At 39.9% G+C, this 14439-nt stretch overlaps 1 protein-coding gene across 1 annotated transcript in view; it reads left to right on the top strand.

The window, feature by feature from the left end:
• The window catches only part of LOC134868702 (membrane-associated guanylate kinase, WW and PDZ domain-containing protein 1-like), an 80693-nt gene that overhangs the window by 38023 nt on the left and 28231 nt on the right, over positions 1-14439 (top strand). The window contains 7 exon segments of the mRNA XM_063890000.1: positions 6451-6570; positions 8399-8587; positions 9943-10165; positions 10794-10876; positions 11388-11426; positions 12830-12887; positions 13034-13125. Of these exon segments, the coding sequence (XP_063746070.1) occupies positions 6451-6570; positions 8399-8587; positions 9943-10165; positions 10794-10876; positions 11388-11426; positions 12830-12887; positions 13034-13125 (804 nt within the window).

Below are 14439 nucleotides of genomic sequence, written 5' to 3' on the forward strand. Positions count from 1 at the left end.
AGTTAGTTAGTGGGTAGAGGTGGATATAAGGCAGAATGAGTGAGCTGTTGTATTGTGAAAAGAATTACATGTACCCATTATGGATGTGTCTACTGATGTGTATCATGCATTTAAACTGCCCTAGTCCTCTTTCACCTACCCCACCTTCCACCTTTCCGCTACTCCACCATTTGGCAGAACAGTCCTGTACTTCCTCCTATCTCCTCACATTGGGGAGTGGACCTTCTGATTGACGTCATTGTTAAGAAACAGATGAACCCTGATAAGATGTTGTGTGTTTGGTTTCCCCAAACTCTCCAAACTAGCAGGGACACCTCCTCGCAACTAGAAACCACTTCTCTGTCAACCCACTAAGACCAATTAATATTTAACAGAGTAGGACATGAGAGATAAAGAAATTAAACTTCCTTATAGTGAGAATTAAAGATGAAAGAAATGGTGAATTATATTGATTTGTTACCAAATAAAAAATAGAAAGCTATAAAATGGAGCTGTGGATTTAATGCCAAGGATGTTTGATTGTTTTTTGAAAGCCATATTATGGATGTCGTCCAGCTGATTTGCAACATTGCCTGCGACAACAGCCTAATACAGCCAGAGAGTAAAAGGATTGTAACCTTGGAATAAACATCCCTGCTGAATCACTGATGGTAGACACACTTCAATGGTGTAACATTACACTGTACAGTAGTGGATATGCTCTGTAGTACTGCACTTTGACAGCCTGTAGCTGCGTAAACGTTTGACAAGAAGAGCATGGCAGACTTTGTTGTAAGAGGACGGTTGGTTGTAATTTGGTTACCCAAAGTAGAAAATCCCTGATGCTGAGTTCACATTACATCACTTGATTCTTAATCTACTATGGGGAAGTTTATTTTTGCCAAATCTTCCTTTTTAAATTGCAGTATGGCTGTTATTTCTATGAAGTGTGTCATAGTGTTTAGCCAGGCTAGGAGCTTTGGATGGAGATGTTGGCCTTCACATGAAGACACATCTGGAGTTAAAATAATATCTATCATTGATGTGTTTTAGCTATGAATGCAGATATGCAGGTTTTTTAATTCACAGATGTTTATTTCTTTACTGTAATAGGCTGTATCAAACCTGACATGCAAACCTTCATCATTCAGCATTGAAATTGGATCTTACTGAGCTCTTGTTGTGAAGCACTAGACCACATTTTTGGATAATGATCTAGGTGCCTTAAAACAATGGATTGTACTGCTTGTTTAATTTGTATTAAACATGCAATAGTATATCTTGTATTGTGTTTGAATATCTATGTTAGCATGCTAACAAGCTCAACGAGTAACATGGAAAACATTCCTATGTATGTATTTAGAACACACGCCTAGTCTTAATAATGTTTTTGATGAAGGGTTTGGTTTATGCCAATCTTAGTTGCTGTTACCTATAGGGTAATGTACACACTTCCATCTGCTGTTCCTGAAGCAGCACACAGTGTGAGTGTATTCAAAATGTTTTAGTCTTCTTTCAAACCCTGTCATGTTTATATTTTGGTTTGCAGGTTTAACTCGTTTTTTATTTATTAGTCACTGAACATGTGGCTGGGCCAATAAAAAATCCTACATATAAACCTCTTCCACTATTTTTTTTAAATGTACTATTATGTTTTAGTGCAGATTAAACAAGCAATATTTAACGTGTTAATTACTGAGCTTTAGAGATGCTGGAAGGCAGACATAGTTACCTTCAGGCAGAAACATGTTCCTTTGTCTTCATGTTTACAGACATGATACAAAAAATACATCTAACTCTATCCAAGAAAGAAAAAAGCATATTTAGAAAATGTTGAACTACTTCTTTAAGGGAAACAGTCTCTAAACATATAGTATGACTGTCACCGACGGCAGAGGAGTTGAGTACGGTAAATATTTTCTGAGTCTGAGAAAGTCCTTTAATCTGGTTTTAACAAAAGCTATTCTGGTGATAACATTTGGTCGATTTAAAACAAAACTTTATCCAGAAGTGAACATAATCTCAAGATTAGCATGTTTTAGTTACTGAGGCAAGAGCTTCTTTGTAGAATTGTTATTCCTGACAAGCTGTTTTAAATCAGAATCCCTCACTTGGATAATATTCTCCCTCTGTATGTCCTTGTTGTATTATTTAGGCATAACACACACCTTTACGTGTAAGTAATTTAGTTACATACAGAAAACACACCAAATCAGTATCTTATAACACCACTGTAAATACTGAGAAAAGACACACACACACACACACACACACACAGCAATATCTTTTCAGTTTGGTACATTTAAGCCATAGTTAGTGCTGAATTTAAATTGCAACATTTTAGCTTATATGAGATTTTTCCTCCTTCCTTTAGTGACTAATCTTACCCACTGAGATCAGGAAACTTGAAATTCAATGTGCAAAAGTAGCCGGTTCCAAGGTATATTTGAAGCCTGCTGAAGTAGGCGCCTGTCACATTTGATTTTCTGAAGGCAAAATAGAGTAGACAGGAGAACACGGAGATCTTAAATTCACCGCAGTTCAAATATATATCAATCAAAACATCTTTCAGCTGTGATTAACAATTATAATTATTTCTAGAAATGTATGCTGTTGGCTTTATAAAGCTCTTAATGTTTCTTTTTTTCCCCCTGGGATATATCTGTACTGGCAAAACCAAAGCATAACAAAAACAAGGAGGAGTTCAAACAAATAATGTAATCCAATGCAATACCCATGCAATGAATTGAAGCTTATAATGTTTAGTTTTAGTCAGAGTGAAGTTGCTTTAGCTTTACTTATAAGCACTTTTTTTTGTTGTATTGAATTGTATGTATTTTTCAGGTGATTCTGACCACCCTCTGTTGCTAGCCTTTATCAAAGCTCTACACTGGTTTTCATTTCCCAATACAACACAGTTTGACTGAAAAATAAACTCTTCTAGATGAAGTGGCCAACTTCTCCTCAAACTGATATTGCTCTCTGCGATTTTGTGGCATTTGAAAACTGAATACGTTTGTGCTTGTGTTTCATTTTTCCACTCATGCTTGCGCTGGCTGGCTCCTCACAGTGAATGAATCGAGCCCATTGATAACCTTCAGTGGAAGTTAGTTCATCAGGGCCGGGGTCAGAGCTGAGTATGGCCCAGTCATTGTTTCTGTGGTCAGACTATACACAGTGACAGTTAGAAGATGAGCCTGACCTCACTGCTGCTGTCGTACACTGAAGGCATTCAGACTGTCTCTTATATGAGTCCAACTGTAGACAAGCCTCTGGGTAGTTAACAGGAATTATCTTCCAAACCTAAACGAGTCTCCATAGTTTATGACAAATGGCCTTTTCTAAAAATACTTTTTTTATTTTTATTTTTGGGGGAAATAGAGGGGACAACATGAAGCAAAGGGCCAAGTGTTGCTTTATATCATACTATATGATACAGTATTGTACAGGTTATATGGTATATATATATACACCCTATAACCTGTACAATACAATATATATATATATACTTGTTCAGAACTGTATCATTGTGCATCCATGGCTCTGACAACGAAAAGTACATCACGATTTCACCATAGATAATAAATCAATTGCTCCCACACCAGAGTTTTATCCTACTGTACTGAAAATATTGCATTTGAATTGTGCAATATTTCAAAGAGAAGCAGATTAAAAAATTAACCCAGAAGCACATTAGGACATTAAAATGTCTGATAAATTAACTCCACAACTGTGATGCAGTACCACTTAAGAGCAAAACTTTGTAAAAAGGGACATTCAGAAAAATTATTTTATAACAGAACGTGACAGAAGTGTTCAGCTCTAATATTCTGCAATATAGGCACGCCAGAATTAGTCATCCTATCAGAGCCCTCCACTGTGGGGAATAGCCTGGAATAACAGCTCCATTCCCCGCTCAGCAGACAGCGTCATCAGAACACACTGAGCCTCAGAAACATCTCTCACCATGGGACCACCTTGTCCTATGACTCAAGCTCCCAGACAACTTCATTTTCATCTGATCCTGCTCCACTGAGGCGAATACCAAGCGGCCCTTTGCTTGCTTGCTGCTTCTGCTGCTGTAAACTGTCAGTTAGATAATGCATCCTTTATTTATTCTCTCATATGTTTTGTTGCTCATATTCTGAGCACTGTTTCTTGAAGACTAAATTACATCATCCTGTATCAATTAATCTCGAGGCTTATTTTTAAAATGGCGGGAACAAAAGCCTTTGCAGTGCAATGCAGGTGTAGGACGGAGCAGTGTGCGGTAAAGGCTTGCTTATTATCAGGTGTTTGTGGGCTGCATGTACCCTGAGGGATGCAGAGTGTGAGCTCACTGCATATTATTGGAGAGTAAACACTCGAACAAGAGTCTTGTGTCGAGCGTGAGCTTTCTCACTCGTCTAAAATAGAACACAGTGAGGTGGTTAAAGTGGTTTAAGGACGATGAACTGTATTGTTTCCATTCAAAAAGTATGCGTTTGAACCAGTTTTCAATCATTATTGTGTTATAGATTAAGGGATGGGAATGTAGGTCAACTATTTTGTGGACTGAGATGTAATTTTGTACAGATGTTCAATTACCCCAGATGATTAAATGCAATATGTTTGGTGAACTTTTGGCTTTCACAACAACATGTATGCAACATAAATATCAACATATGAATGGATTGCAGATATAGATATGGATATGCAGAACATGTTGTGGAGAAATGTATGGTCCTGAGAGGATGCATCTTAATATCTTTCATGATAATATATTTAGTAAACGTTTGGATGGAATGCAAAGATATTCATATCTACTCAGAAGGAATGCAAATATTTAATGGAGCTCCGATTTTAAGTTTGGCATCCTCCCCTTTTTCCAAAACTTCAAAAAGTTCCTCCTTTTTCAGCTGTAGTTTGTGTGATAAGCTGTGTAAGCATTCATCTAAAAGCTGAGCTATACTTACACATAACTCATGCACACTCCTGTCCTGACCACAGATGGGTCACAACTTGATGGGTCAACCATCTGGCCTTTGTTCTCATCTCCTTTTTGTAAAGACAGAGAAACAATAGGCCATGCCTCCATTGTCCTGTGACAGCTTCCTCCTACAAAGTGCTCCCACTATAAAGTCAAAACAGCGCACACCACAAATCCAGACTCAGGTGGTTAGGCCTGAAAATTATCTTTCACTTGGATTTGAACTTTTTATCAGAAATTAAACCAAAGGCTGATTCAGAGTCTAATGTCAAGTATCATGAGTTTTACTGCCTCAAATGTCCCCTGGTGCCACAAAGGAATCCATGCTGGTTTTATTGCCTGCTTTTACAGTGCTACAGTTAAACCTAACAACTCCTAGAATGCATTTAGTATAGCTGTTCAGCATTGCAGTCGTAACAGAGACAATGCAGCTTTAACATTCAACTACAGCCTGTGGCTCAGGAGGTGAGGAGGTGGTCCACAAATCATGGGGTCAGTTTTGTTTGTCTCCTGAACTCTACTGTATGGTATCTTTTTGGTCAAGATACTCAACCAGAAATTATGCGAGTGTGTGTGAATGTTTATCACTCCTGATGATCAGGTTGGACCTTGCATGGTAGCCCCTGCCACCAGTGTATGTGTTTAATGGTGGCTTGTTTGTAGAGCCCCTAATAGCTTTATCATTTACCACCTTGATGGGTTCACAACAGCCCTTGGCCAAATCGGACGAGGAACATAACATTTCTTGCGCCCCTTGCTTAAACCACACTTCTTATACAGTGACCCAGCTTTCCTTTTGATTTTTTAAAAATAATTTTAAAGAAATATTTTTTGGGGGCTTTTGCCTTCAATCGGATAGGACAGTGGTTCGACAGGCAAGTGGGAGAGAGAGCCGGGACGGGATCCGGAAAGGACCACGGGTCGGGAATCGAACCCTGGTCGCCGGCGTACGGCGCAGGTGCCCCAGCCAGTTGCGCCACGGCCGGGGCTTTCCTTTTGATTTTAACCTCTGTGTGGTTTTGTGACTTCCTCTTGCCCTGTTGTGAGGCTCTTCTGGAACTAATTTCAAGTGAATACGATTAAGTTTTACAAACCAATGATCACCATGAAGAAACTGATGGATTGATTACAAAATAAGAACAATTCCTATGGGGACTTTTTATTTTATGCTCTGACTCAGCATGCAACAGTTAATTGCCTCTCATAGTATTTGTAGCTATTCACCAGTTTTCCAACCGCAGCACTTCATTAGAATCACACCCTCTTGGTTTCAGAGCTGTCATATTGACTGTTTCCCTGTGCTTGTCATCATCTCTAAAAAGCTGAACAAATATTAGGATGCTGAATGCATTTTAACACTGATCATAGGGTTATTAAACTCAAAAAGGTGGTTCAAGTTGGATAAATCACATTTCATCCACAGTCAACCGCAAGCGATAAGATTTGACTTGAATTATTGGCAGCCACATTAACTTTGTTTTTCTGTTTCTTCTTGTCCTTAGGTACAACCCGGCCCCCTCGAGACGGAGAGGTCCCAGGGGTGGATTACAACTTCCTGTCTGTGGAGGACTTCCTAGAACTTGAGGATAGTGGCACACTACTGGAAATAGGAACATATGACGGTGAGGATGATGATCACAACTGACTCTACATGCGACTCATGATGGAGCAGGTGTCCTGATTCTCCACAGCGTGGCAACATTTATTTTTTCCTACATGCAGGAGGGCTGTAAGACTTTGCTCCGGTTGATTCAGATTAGACTGTGCATGATGGGGAGGGAGATGCATTCAGGAGACAGCAGGTCACTCCACATCTGCCCCTCTCATTCTGATTAGGACAGTGTTGTGCAGCGCTAAGTCTCGTTCCAACACAAACCTGTGTGTTAACACGAGTGTGTGGGTGGATGTGTGTTTGTCTGTGTGCCTGTGTGTTGTGCAGGGCTAAGTCTGTGTGTGTGTGTGTGTGTGTGTGTGTGTGTGTGTGTGTGTGTGTGTGTGTGTGTGTGTGTGTGTGTGTGTGTGTGTGTGTGTGTGTGTGTGTGTGGGGTTGTGTGACATTAATCTGCTTGGCATCGCTTCTGCTGTGTGTTGGCACGTTTCTCCCTTTCACGCAGACAATGTCAAATACCTGTCCACAGGAGTCTGTGGACATCCAGACAGCCACCAGAAAACTGGATTATTGATCACAACTGCAGTAACTCTGGGGTGTTATTAGAACAAATATAAAATATAAATATATATAAAATATAAATATATATATACTGAAAATATTTGATGTACATTCTTCTAATTCCTTCACAGTTTTGTTTAGTATAATCGAGAGATGTTTATTTTGACATGCCACCTCAGTCAATGTTTTTATTTACAAATGTATTCTTGATAAAATCCTATTTATCTTCAATTTCAAGACTTATTGCATTTTGTGGTTCCCAAAGCAAAAAAGTGAATTTGGAAAGAGTGCTTTTAGATTTCCTGCACCTACTGAATAGAAATAATCTACAGACTGATCCTAAACTTAAATGTGTGGTTTACCTAACTGGATTAAATCTCTAGAGAATCTTTTGAGGGCAGAATAGGTGTGCAAATGTTTTATCTGATCCATTGATGTTGGTCAAATAGATGTGCTTTCATGTTAACTGATAAAGCTCTGTGTTGCTGCTGTTCTTGGCCAAGCCTGTGTTGTGTTTAAATAAATGCCGAATTAAAACGAAACAATTGATAGTGACATTAGTTAACAGGAATTGAAAGGACATTAACATCCATAGCTAAATTCAAACTGTTTAGGGAACATTTTGGCCTTTTCTCAAATATGAGTATTTGCTTTCTGTAAACAGAAAACAGCTCATCTAAACATTAATATTTCAATAGTAATCCTGAAGTAAGATAATCAGCTGCTGCTTGTGGCCTAAATGAATTAACAAACTAGACAGTAGTATTGATCTAGCATGTCTTCATATTGTTTGATCTAACTACTGGCAATAAAGCAAGAAAGGGTATTTCTATGTGGTATTTATTGGACCCCGGGGTCACCAGGATGTCTTTGTCTTTCATATTTACAAAGAATGTGTGAAAAGATGTGTAACATACAGGATAAGGACTTAATGAAGTATTTGTTTCTGCCCCTGAAAACAAGACTTTCAGTCAGAAAAAGCTTCAAAAACAAGCTGGCTGTTGTGAGCCGGCCATTGTTTTTGCTAAGTATGCTTTTAGAGTCCAGACAATGAAGCTCTGAAGCCTCGAACACAATCTAGTTCTTCTTCTCACCAGCTTCTTACTTACACGATTCATGATCACATCGTGATCCAGCTCAGATTATGGCATTTCATAGACTCTCTGCCTTCTACCTTTCTGTCCCCGCTCTGCCTGCTTTTATCCCTGGCTTCCTCTCTCTGTCTCAGTTTCTCCTTCTGTGTCTCTCTCAAGCATGCTAATGTCCTTCTTGTTGCCTAGGTAACTATTATGGGACCCCCAAGCCGCAAAGGCAGCCCATCAGTGGGACAGTGATTCTCAGTGATGCAGGCTCCCAGCAGTCCACACCAAAGCGCACCAAGTCCTACAATGACATGCAAAACGCCCGAGTAGTGCCTGCTGACGACGAGGATGACGACCAGGCCACGGAAATGAACAACAGTTTTACAGGTGAGGGCATCGCTCCACCTCTCCAGCCTCCCTGAAGTGTCTGCTGCTCTCTTTGTCTTTGCATGTATTCTCCGTGCTGTGTTGGGTGGATGCTTGTTTAGGAGTGTGTGTGAATGCTCAAGATTAGGAATACAGAAGGAAGGAGATAAAGTGTGTGTGTGTATGATTCTCTCCTCTGTTGTACGGCTCTGGGTGTCTGGCGGTTACATCATGTCTTTGTGATGCTGATTCCTTTTTCTGTGAGCCTCCAAACACTGCCATCTGCCTGTGAGGAGGAGTGTAGAGGGGGAAGAAGTAGACTACAGGATGCACTAATTTTCTCTCAATGCTACAGGCCTCACATCCTTTCCAAACTGTATCTTATTTTTTTTAGTTCTCTTGCTATTGCTCATTTAATTACTTCAGAATCAACATTATTGCCAGGTGCGTTTACACATACAAGGGATTTGATTTGGTGTCTGAATTTATCAATCTAAGAAAACAAGTTGTAAAAGTTGGTCAAAATATAACAATAATAAGAACACGTATTTTTATGAAACAATTTCGCATTTAAAAAAGAAAATGATTCAGACAGGTATTACACCAAATTTCTTCTTAGATGTTCATCAAATATGAATATGTCATTCTGAGGTATTATTGCTTTTTCATCCACAGATTTTCCAATTCATGTTAGCATTCTGTTATCATCCTCTGCATCTAAATCAGTTCCATAATATATAAATATATATATATATATTTTTTTAAATGCCAAAGCATCAGCGTTTACCCTCTTTTTCTGTCTCCTTCATGCTCTATCCTGTTTTTTGAACCCAAGAGGTTCCTTTTTCTCTCTTGATGCTGGGAATCTATGCCCTCTCTGTGTCCCCTTGTCAGGCTGTGAGAGTGTTGAATTAGCATTTGATCAAATCCTGAAAGGCCCACGGAAGTGGTGGAGGACATTTGGCCAGAACTTGGTAGCGAGTGGGGAGTGGGGATGGGGGTTTGGGTTAGCTAGCCTTAGGAGAAAGAGGCTTATGGGCGGAGAGGTAAAACAGGGTGGGGGTCACAAAGAGTTTGGGGAACACTGTTGCTGAAAGAATTAGCATATTCATGGGGCCCTTTGAGTACACTAGATATGGGTAGGGGGCCAAACTTAAGAGAGGGGGAAGGGGGAGTGCTGGGAATGTGGTGCGATTAAAGTTGAATGTGAGATGTAAGAGTTATATCATCTCTGCTTATTTCCTCTGTTCTTTTCTTGCATGCACAAACATAAACTGTGTTTTCTGTTCTTTTTTGTTGTCGTTCCGTGTTGTGCTCCTTGTGTTACCCAGGATCTTTAGTGCGTAGTCTCTTCCCCTCTCCTTTGTTGTGCACAGGTAACCCTATTGACCAGGACGAGAGCCGCGGCGGCATCCTCCGGCCGTACCCCGCACGTGATAATGCTCCATCCTGTGGTCTGAACAATGCGGCCGCCGCCACCTCAGAAAGTGGGCAGCAGACCCTCGCAGAGCCGCAGGTCTCTCCGGAAGACCCGCAGGGACCTCTGCCTGAAAACTGGGAGATGGCCTACACTGAGAGCGGAGAACTTTACTTCATAGAGTATGTATCAACAGCCGGCAACATTTCAAAGTTTGATCTCCTGCAACACACTCTTTGCACTGCCTGAATAAGCATTTCTCACCGTAGCTCATACCCTAGTTTGTGTTTTCTGTATTTTACCTGCACAATTATCCCTTTTGTTCGTCCAGTGGCTTGTCTTCCCCCATGATTTGGTTTTTAGGCCTCCCCAGCCAACCTGCCCAGCCCCCTGGGTGCCACTGCTTTCCTGTTAATCCCTGCATGTCCCGATCTCTAAAGGAGATCACATCCTGATCACCTGACTACCTCCACCTCTCTGTCCTCTCCGCAGCACGGCAAAGCCACACCACCAGGACATGGATGTGTATTTTCAGAGCTTGTATGTTTATTTCTGCTATCACTGATTTACAGTATGTTCTTGTTTAACAATAGAGGGAAAACTCAGGTCATTTATTGGTAGTATCCTGTCTGTGTTGCTCTGTTATTCTCGTTTCTTCTTGCAGCAGGCGCCTTCTGTCCTCTGTAAACTTGCTGACGCGGTTTACTTTCTAATTCTTATTGATGCATTCATGCACCCCTGCTGTGCTTTTATATGTCGGTTTGACAGCCTGTGTTGAATTATTCTGTTGTCTTGTTTGTTTCCTCTTAGCCACAACACAAAGACCACATCATGGATGGATCCCCGGTGTAGAGACAAAGCTCCCAGGCCTCTGGAAGAGTGTGATGATGATGGTAAGCTTCTACACAACATCCTTTACACAATAAAAGTGTTCAAGCACTTCTGCGTAGTGCTTCAGGAATCAGTAGGTGGTGTGTGAGGTCTCAAACAATGTGTTCCTCTCTGTTTACTGAGTGGTTACACTGTAACTTATCTGCAACCTACAGATGTTGTTTCATATTGATTTCGTATTTTTCCTGCAACTTTTAGCAACTAAAAAGATTACTTATAATTCTCTAATCAACAACAACATGTTTAATAAATTACATAGGACAGTAGGGTTGTACACTATTCAGAATACTGAAAAATTGCACCATCAAGTGGCGGCATTTCAAGTGGCACACTGCAATTTTCTATTTTACACAGGATTGTTTAAAAGCTGTTTGATTCTGTTATTGTACGTTTTGAAACTGAGGGGTTTCTTTTTGCCTTTCTCTGGACGATTCCTCCATCCCCAACCCACCTCTCCTCTGCCATCCATCCCCTTTTCTATTCTTCATTTTCTCATATGCTTTCATTATGGAGAAGAAGGAATACATACGGAGGAACTGGAGGCTGATATAGGTAATACTTCCGTGTTTGAACATAAGTGTGTTGAGACTAAAAAGGTTTATCAGTGTAAAAATAGCATTTCCAATATGGCATTTTTTTTTTTTTTGCTCTGCTCTCCAAATGTTTTCCTCTAGAAATACATTCTTTACTACTTCTTCGTAGTACCTGTCCCTCACCCGTATTACTTAAAGATATTTACTTTCTGCACCTCTTGAGAATTAGTCAGATGTTGATCAAAGTTTGTTTTTATCCCTGGGATAATTCATTTTGCTTTGATAATACAAATGCAATAATATGCTCTTCACAATGAATTGCAGGAGTTGTTTGCATCATATATATATTTAAACTATGTGCTCGTCTCCCAGTAGCAGGTCGCCCAAACAACCCTGTAATGGATCAAGAGCTCAGCCTCAAACAAGCCTTGAACATCTGGCTTTGAGCCTTATTTATTTCTGGCTGCATTTGCTGGCTGCTCTGATACAGACAGTGTGTGATTATTGATTATGAAATCCAGTCTCATAAAAGTATTTACTGGACTTGTGAGAAGCCCACAGTAACACAAGGCGGTAATGTCTTTGTGTGAGAATGAATCCAGTGAGAAGGAGGAGGACTGAGATGCCAACATCTTAATAGGGATGTGTCAGTTTAATAGGCTTCATCTGTCCGCCTGTTCCCATGTAATGTGGTTAGGTGTGTGTGCGCAGTGTGCAATGGTGTGTTCACAGAGTGAGAGTAGTGGCGCTGAGCAGAATAATATGGTTATATTTACTAGACGAATTACCAGCTGCCAAATGCAGATGTTAGCACTTGAGTTTTACTATTTTCAGACTTTACTTGTCTGTTGACTCCTTGTTGTTTATGTCAAATGTTTTAGTTGTAATAAAAGTGGTGGTGTGTGGCAGAAGAACCATTTGTGGTATAATTATTGTAAAATAGTGCCAGTGGTGCAGACAAAATCCTAACAATTTGGATTTAAAACAAAGATTTTACTACTGTGATAAAAGGGGAATTTTTAAGGGAGAATTTAAAAAGTTCTTGGCAGGTAGAAATCACAGGCACAGTTTAAGAAATCAAGAGTCGATTCAAAATCTAAGTGATCCCATTTTGCCATTAATGGGAGAATGTAAATCAGGAAAACGCATTGCCATGGGGCAGCCAAACCTGATGAACCATGTTTCCGAACATAACGCAACAAAACAACAACCTACTCAAAGAAATCATGTTGACCCAGAGATTTGAGATAAGATGAAGGAAAGGGATCCAGTAAATTATGGAGACTTTAACAGTGGTTTAATAACCATGGTTGACACACTGAATGACTTGGAGTTAGTCCACACTATGTCATTATGCTCTGCTAATGACCAAGGATATATTAGTTTTCCGTGTTTGACGTTATGTTGCCTTCTGTATTTCAGAGCTGCCTCCAGGATGGGAAAGGATAGAAGACCCAGTGTATGGGGTGTACTATGTAGAGTAAGTTTGTCAACTCAAATCCTCCAAATGAAAGACCATCTGATGATGCACATTTACAAGAGAATTTGATGAGCCTTTATAGACCGTAACTGTCTTTTTTGAAAATAATAATTGTCCTTTGTTTTGTCTCTCCCACACTGTCTCAGTCATATAAACAGGAAGACCCAGTATGAGAACCCAGTGGTGGAGGCGCGGCGTCAGAAAATCCTGGAGCAGCAGCAGCCGCAGCCTCCAGAAGGTGAGCGGTATATTCGAGGTTCGTTTCCTGCCCTGGCACGGCACCATTTCTTTCTTTCTTCATGTCTGTGAGTGTCATGTCCTTCTAGTTTGTCCAGTGCTCTCCCGGGTTTTGGCCAGACTACTATCCTCTCTTATATGGCTTTACTTCAATTTGTAGATGAAAACATAATTTTCTTGCTAAATGCAAATTTACATTCTCATAACGAATTTACCAAAAGAGAGCTGACCGAAGCCCTGGTGTCGTCTTTGATGTTTAGGTTTTAATTTACGTGATTTAAAATCATAAATTCTTTACATCATTCTGTATTTGATCATTAAGTTTGCTTTACCATGAACACGCTATTCAGACATTTTTTACTTTAGCCAAGAGGTTTTTGAACTGTGAAGCCATCTCCACAGGGGAGAGATGTGGGGCAAATAACTTGTGAGGCGCATGCGGATGCTCTGAAAACAGCAGAAAGTTACTTATTGTTTGTTGGCCCTGTGATTTGGGGTCTTCATCTACACAGTCAGGAATTGAGCCTGCAGTGACTAAGGTCCTTCAAAAACACTTCGCTGTTTTACTGCCATATGTTTTTGCTCTTTTAACATATCGTCATAACTCAGACCCAAAGACAAACACACATTCTTAGATTCAGGGTGGAATGCATCCAATGATTACAAATATGTTTGTGTCAGTATCATAATGATAATTGTCTGTACATCCATATGTACTATGCAAACAGGAACTGCTCATGGCTTATTCGGCATCCTTTTAATGGTGCCAATAGGCCAAATTGTAAAAAAAACAAAAAACAGGCACAAGCCACATCTAGACCCATAGAAACATTCTACCTGCTGTTCACATCCTGCAATGCCATGACATAATGGGAACCACAGCTCCAAATTAATAGAACTACATAAATTAAACTTATTTCATGTTGCATTTTTCTATTTTCTTTGACTCCCATCACAGTGTTTTGTACTTATATTCCTGGACTACTCACACTTTCCTCTATCCATTTATATACAGATGTTGGCCACAAGTTGAATACATCTGGACATACACCGAAACTTGTCTCAATTTTTTTCTAAGGGAGGGACAGAGTGTGAAAACTACTACTTTAGCCTGAGAATCAAATGTATATAATTGTACACTGCAACATTTCACACTACACAAGTTTCTCACATAAAGTAAGTAACACTAGTAAAAGCTGATGTAAATGAGGGCGCTTCTCACAACTGAGGCGTAAAAATGAATCAGATGGCAAGTATGTACAATATGTGCTTAAAGCTCTGTGTGTCTATTTGTGTGTGTTGCTGTTAAGTGTTT

The sequence above is a fragment of the Eleginops maclovinus genome, chromosome 1, assembly GCF_036324505.1.
Source record: "Eleginops maclovinus isolate JMC-PN-2008 ecotype Puerto Natales chromosome 1, JC_Emac_rtc_rv5, whole genome shotgun sequence".
NCBI classification, from domain to species: domain Eukaryota; kingdom Metazoa; phylum Chordata; class Actinopteri; order Perciformes; family Eleginopidae; genus Eleginops; species Eleginops maclovinus.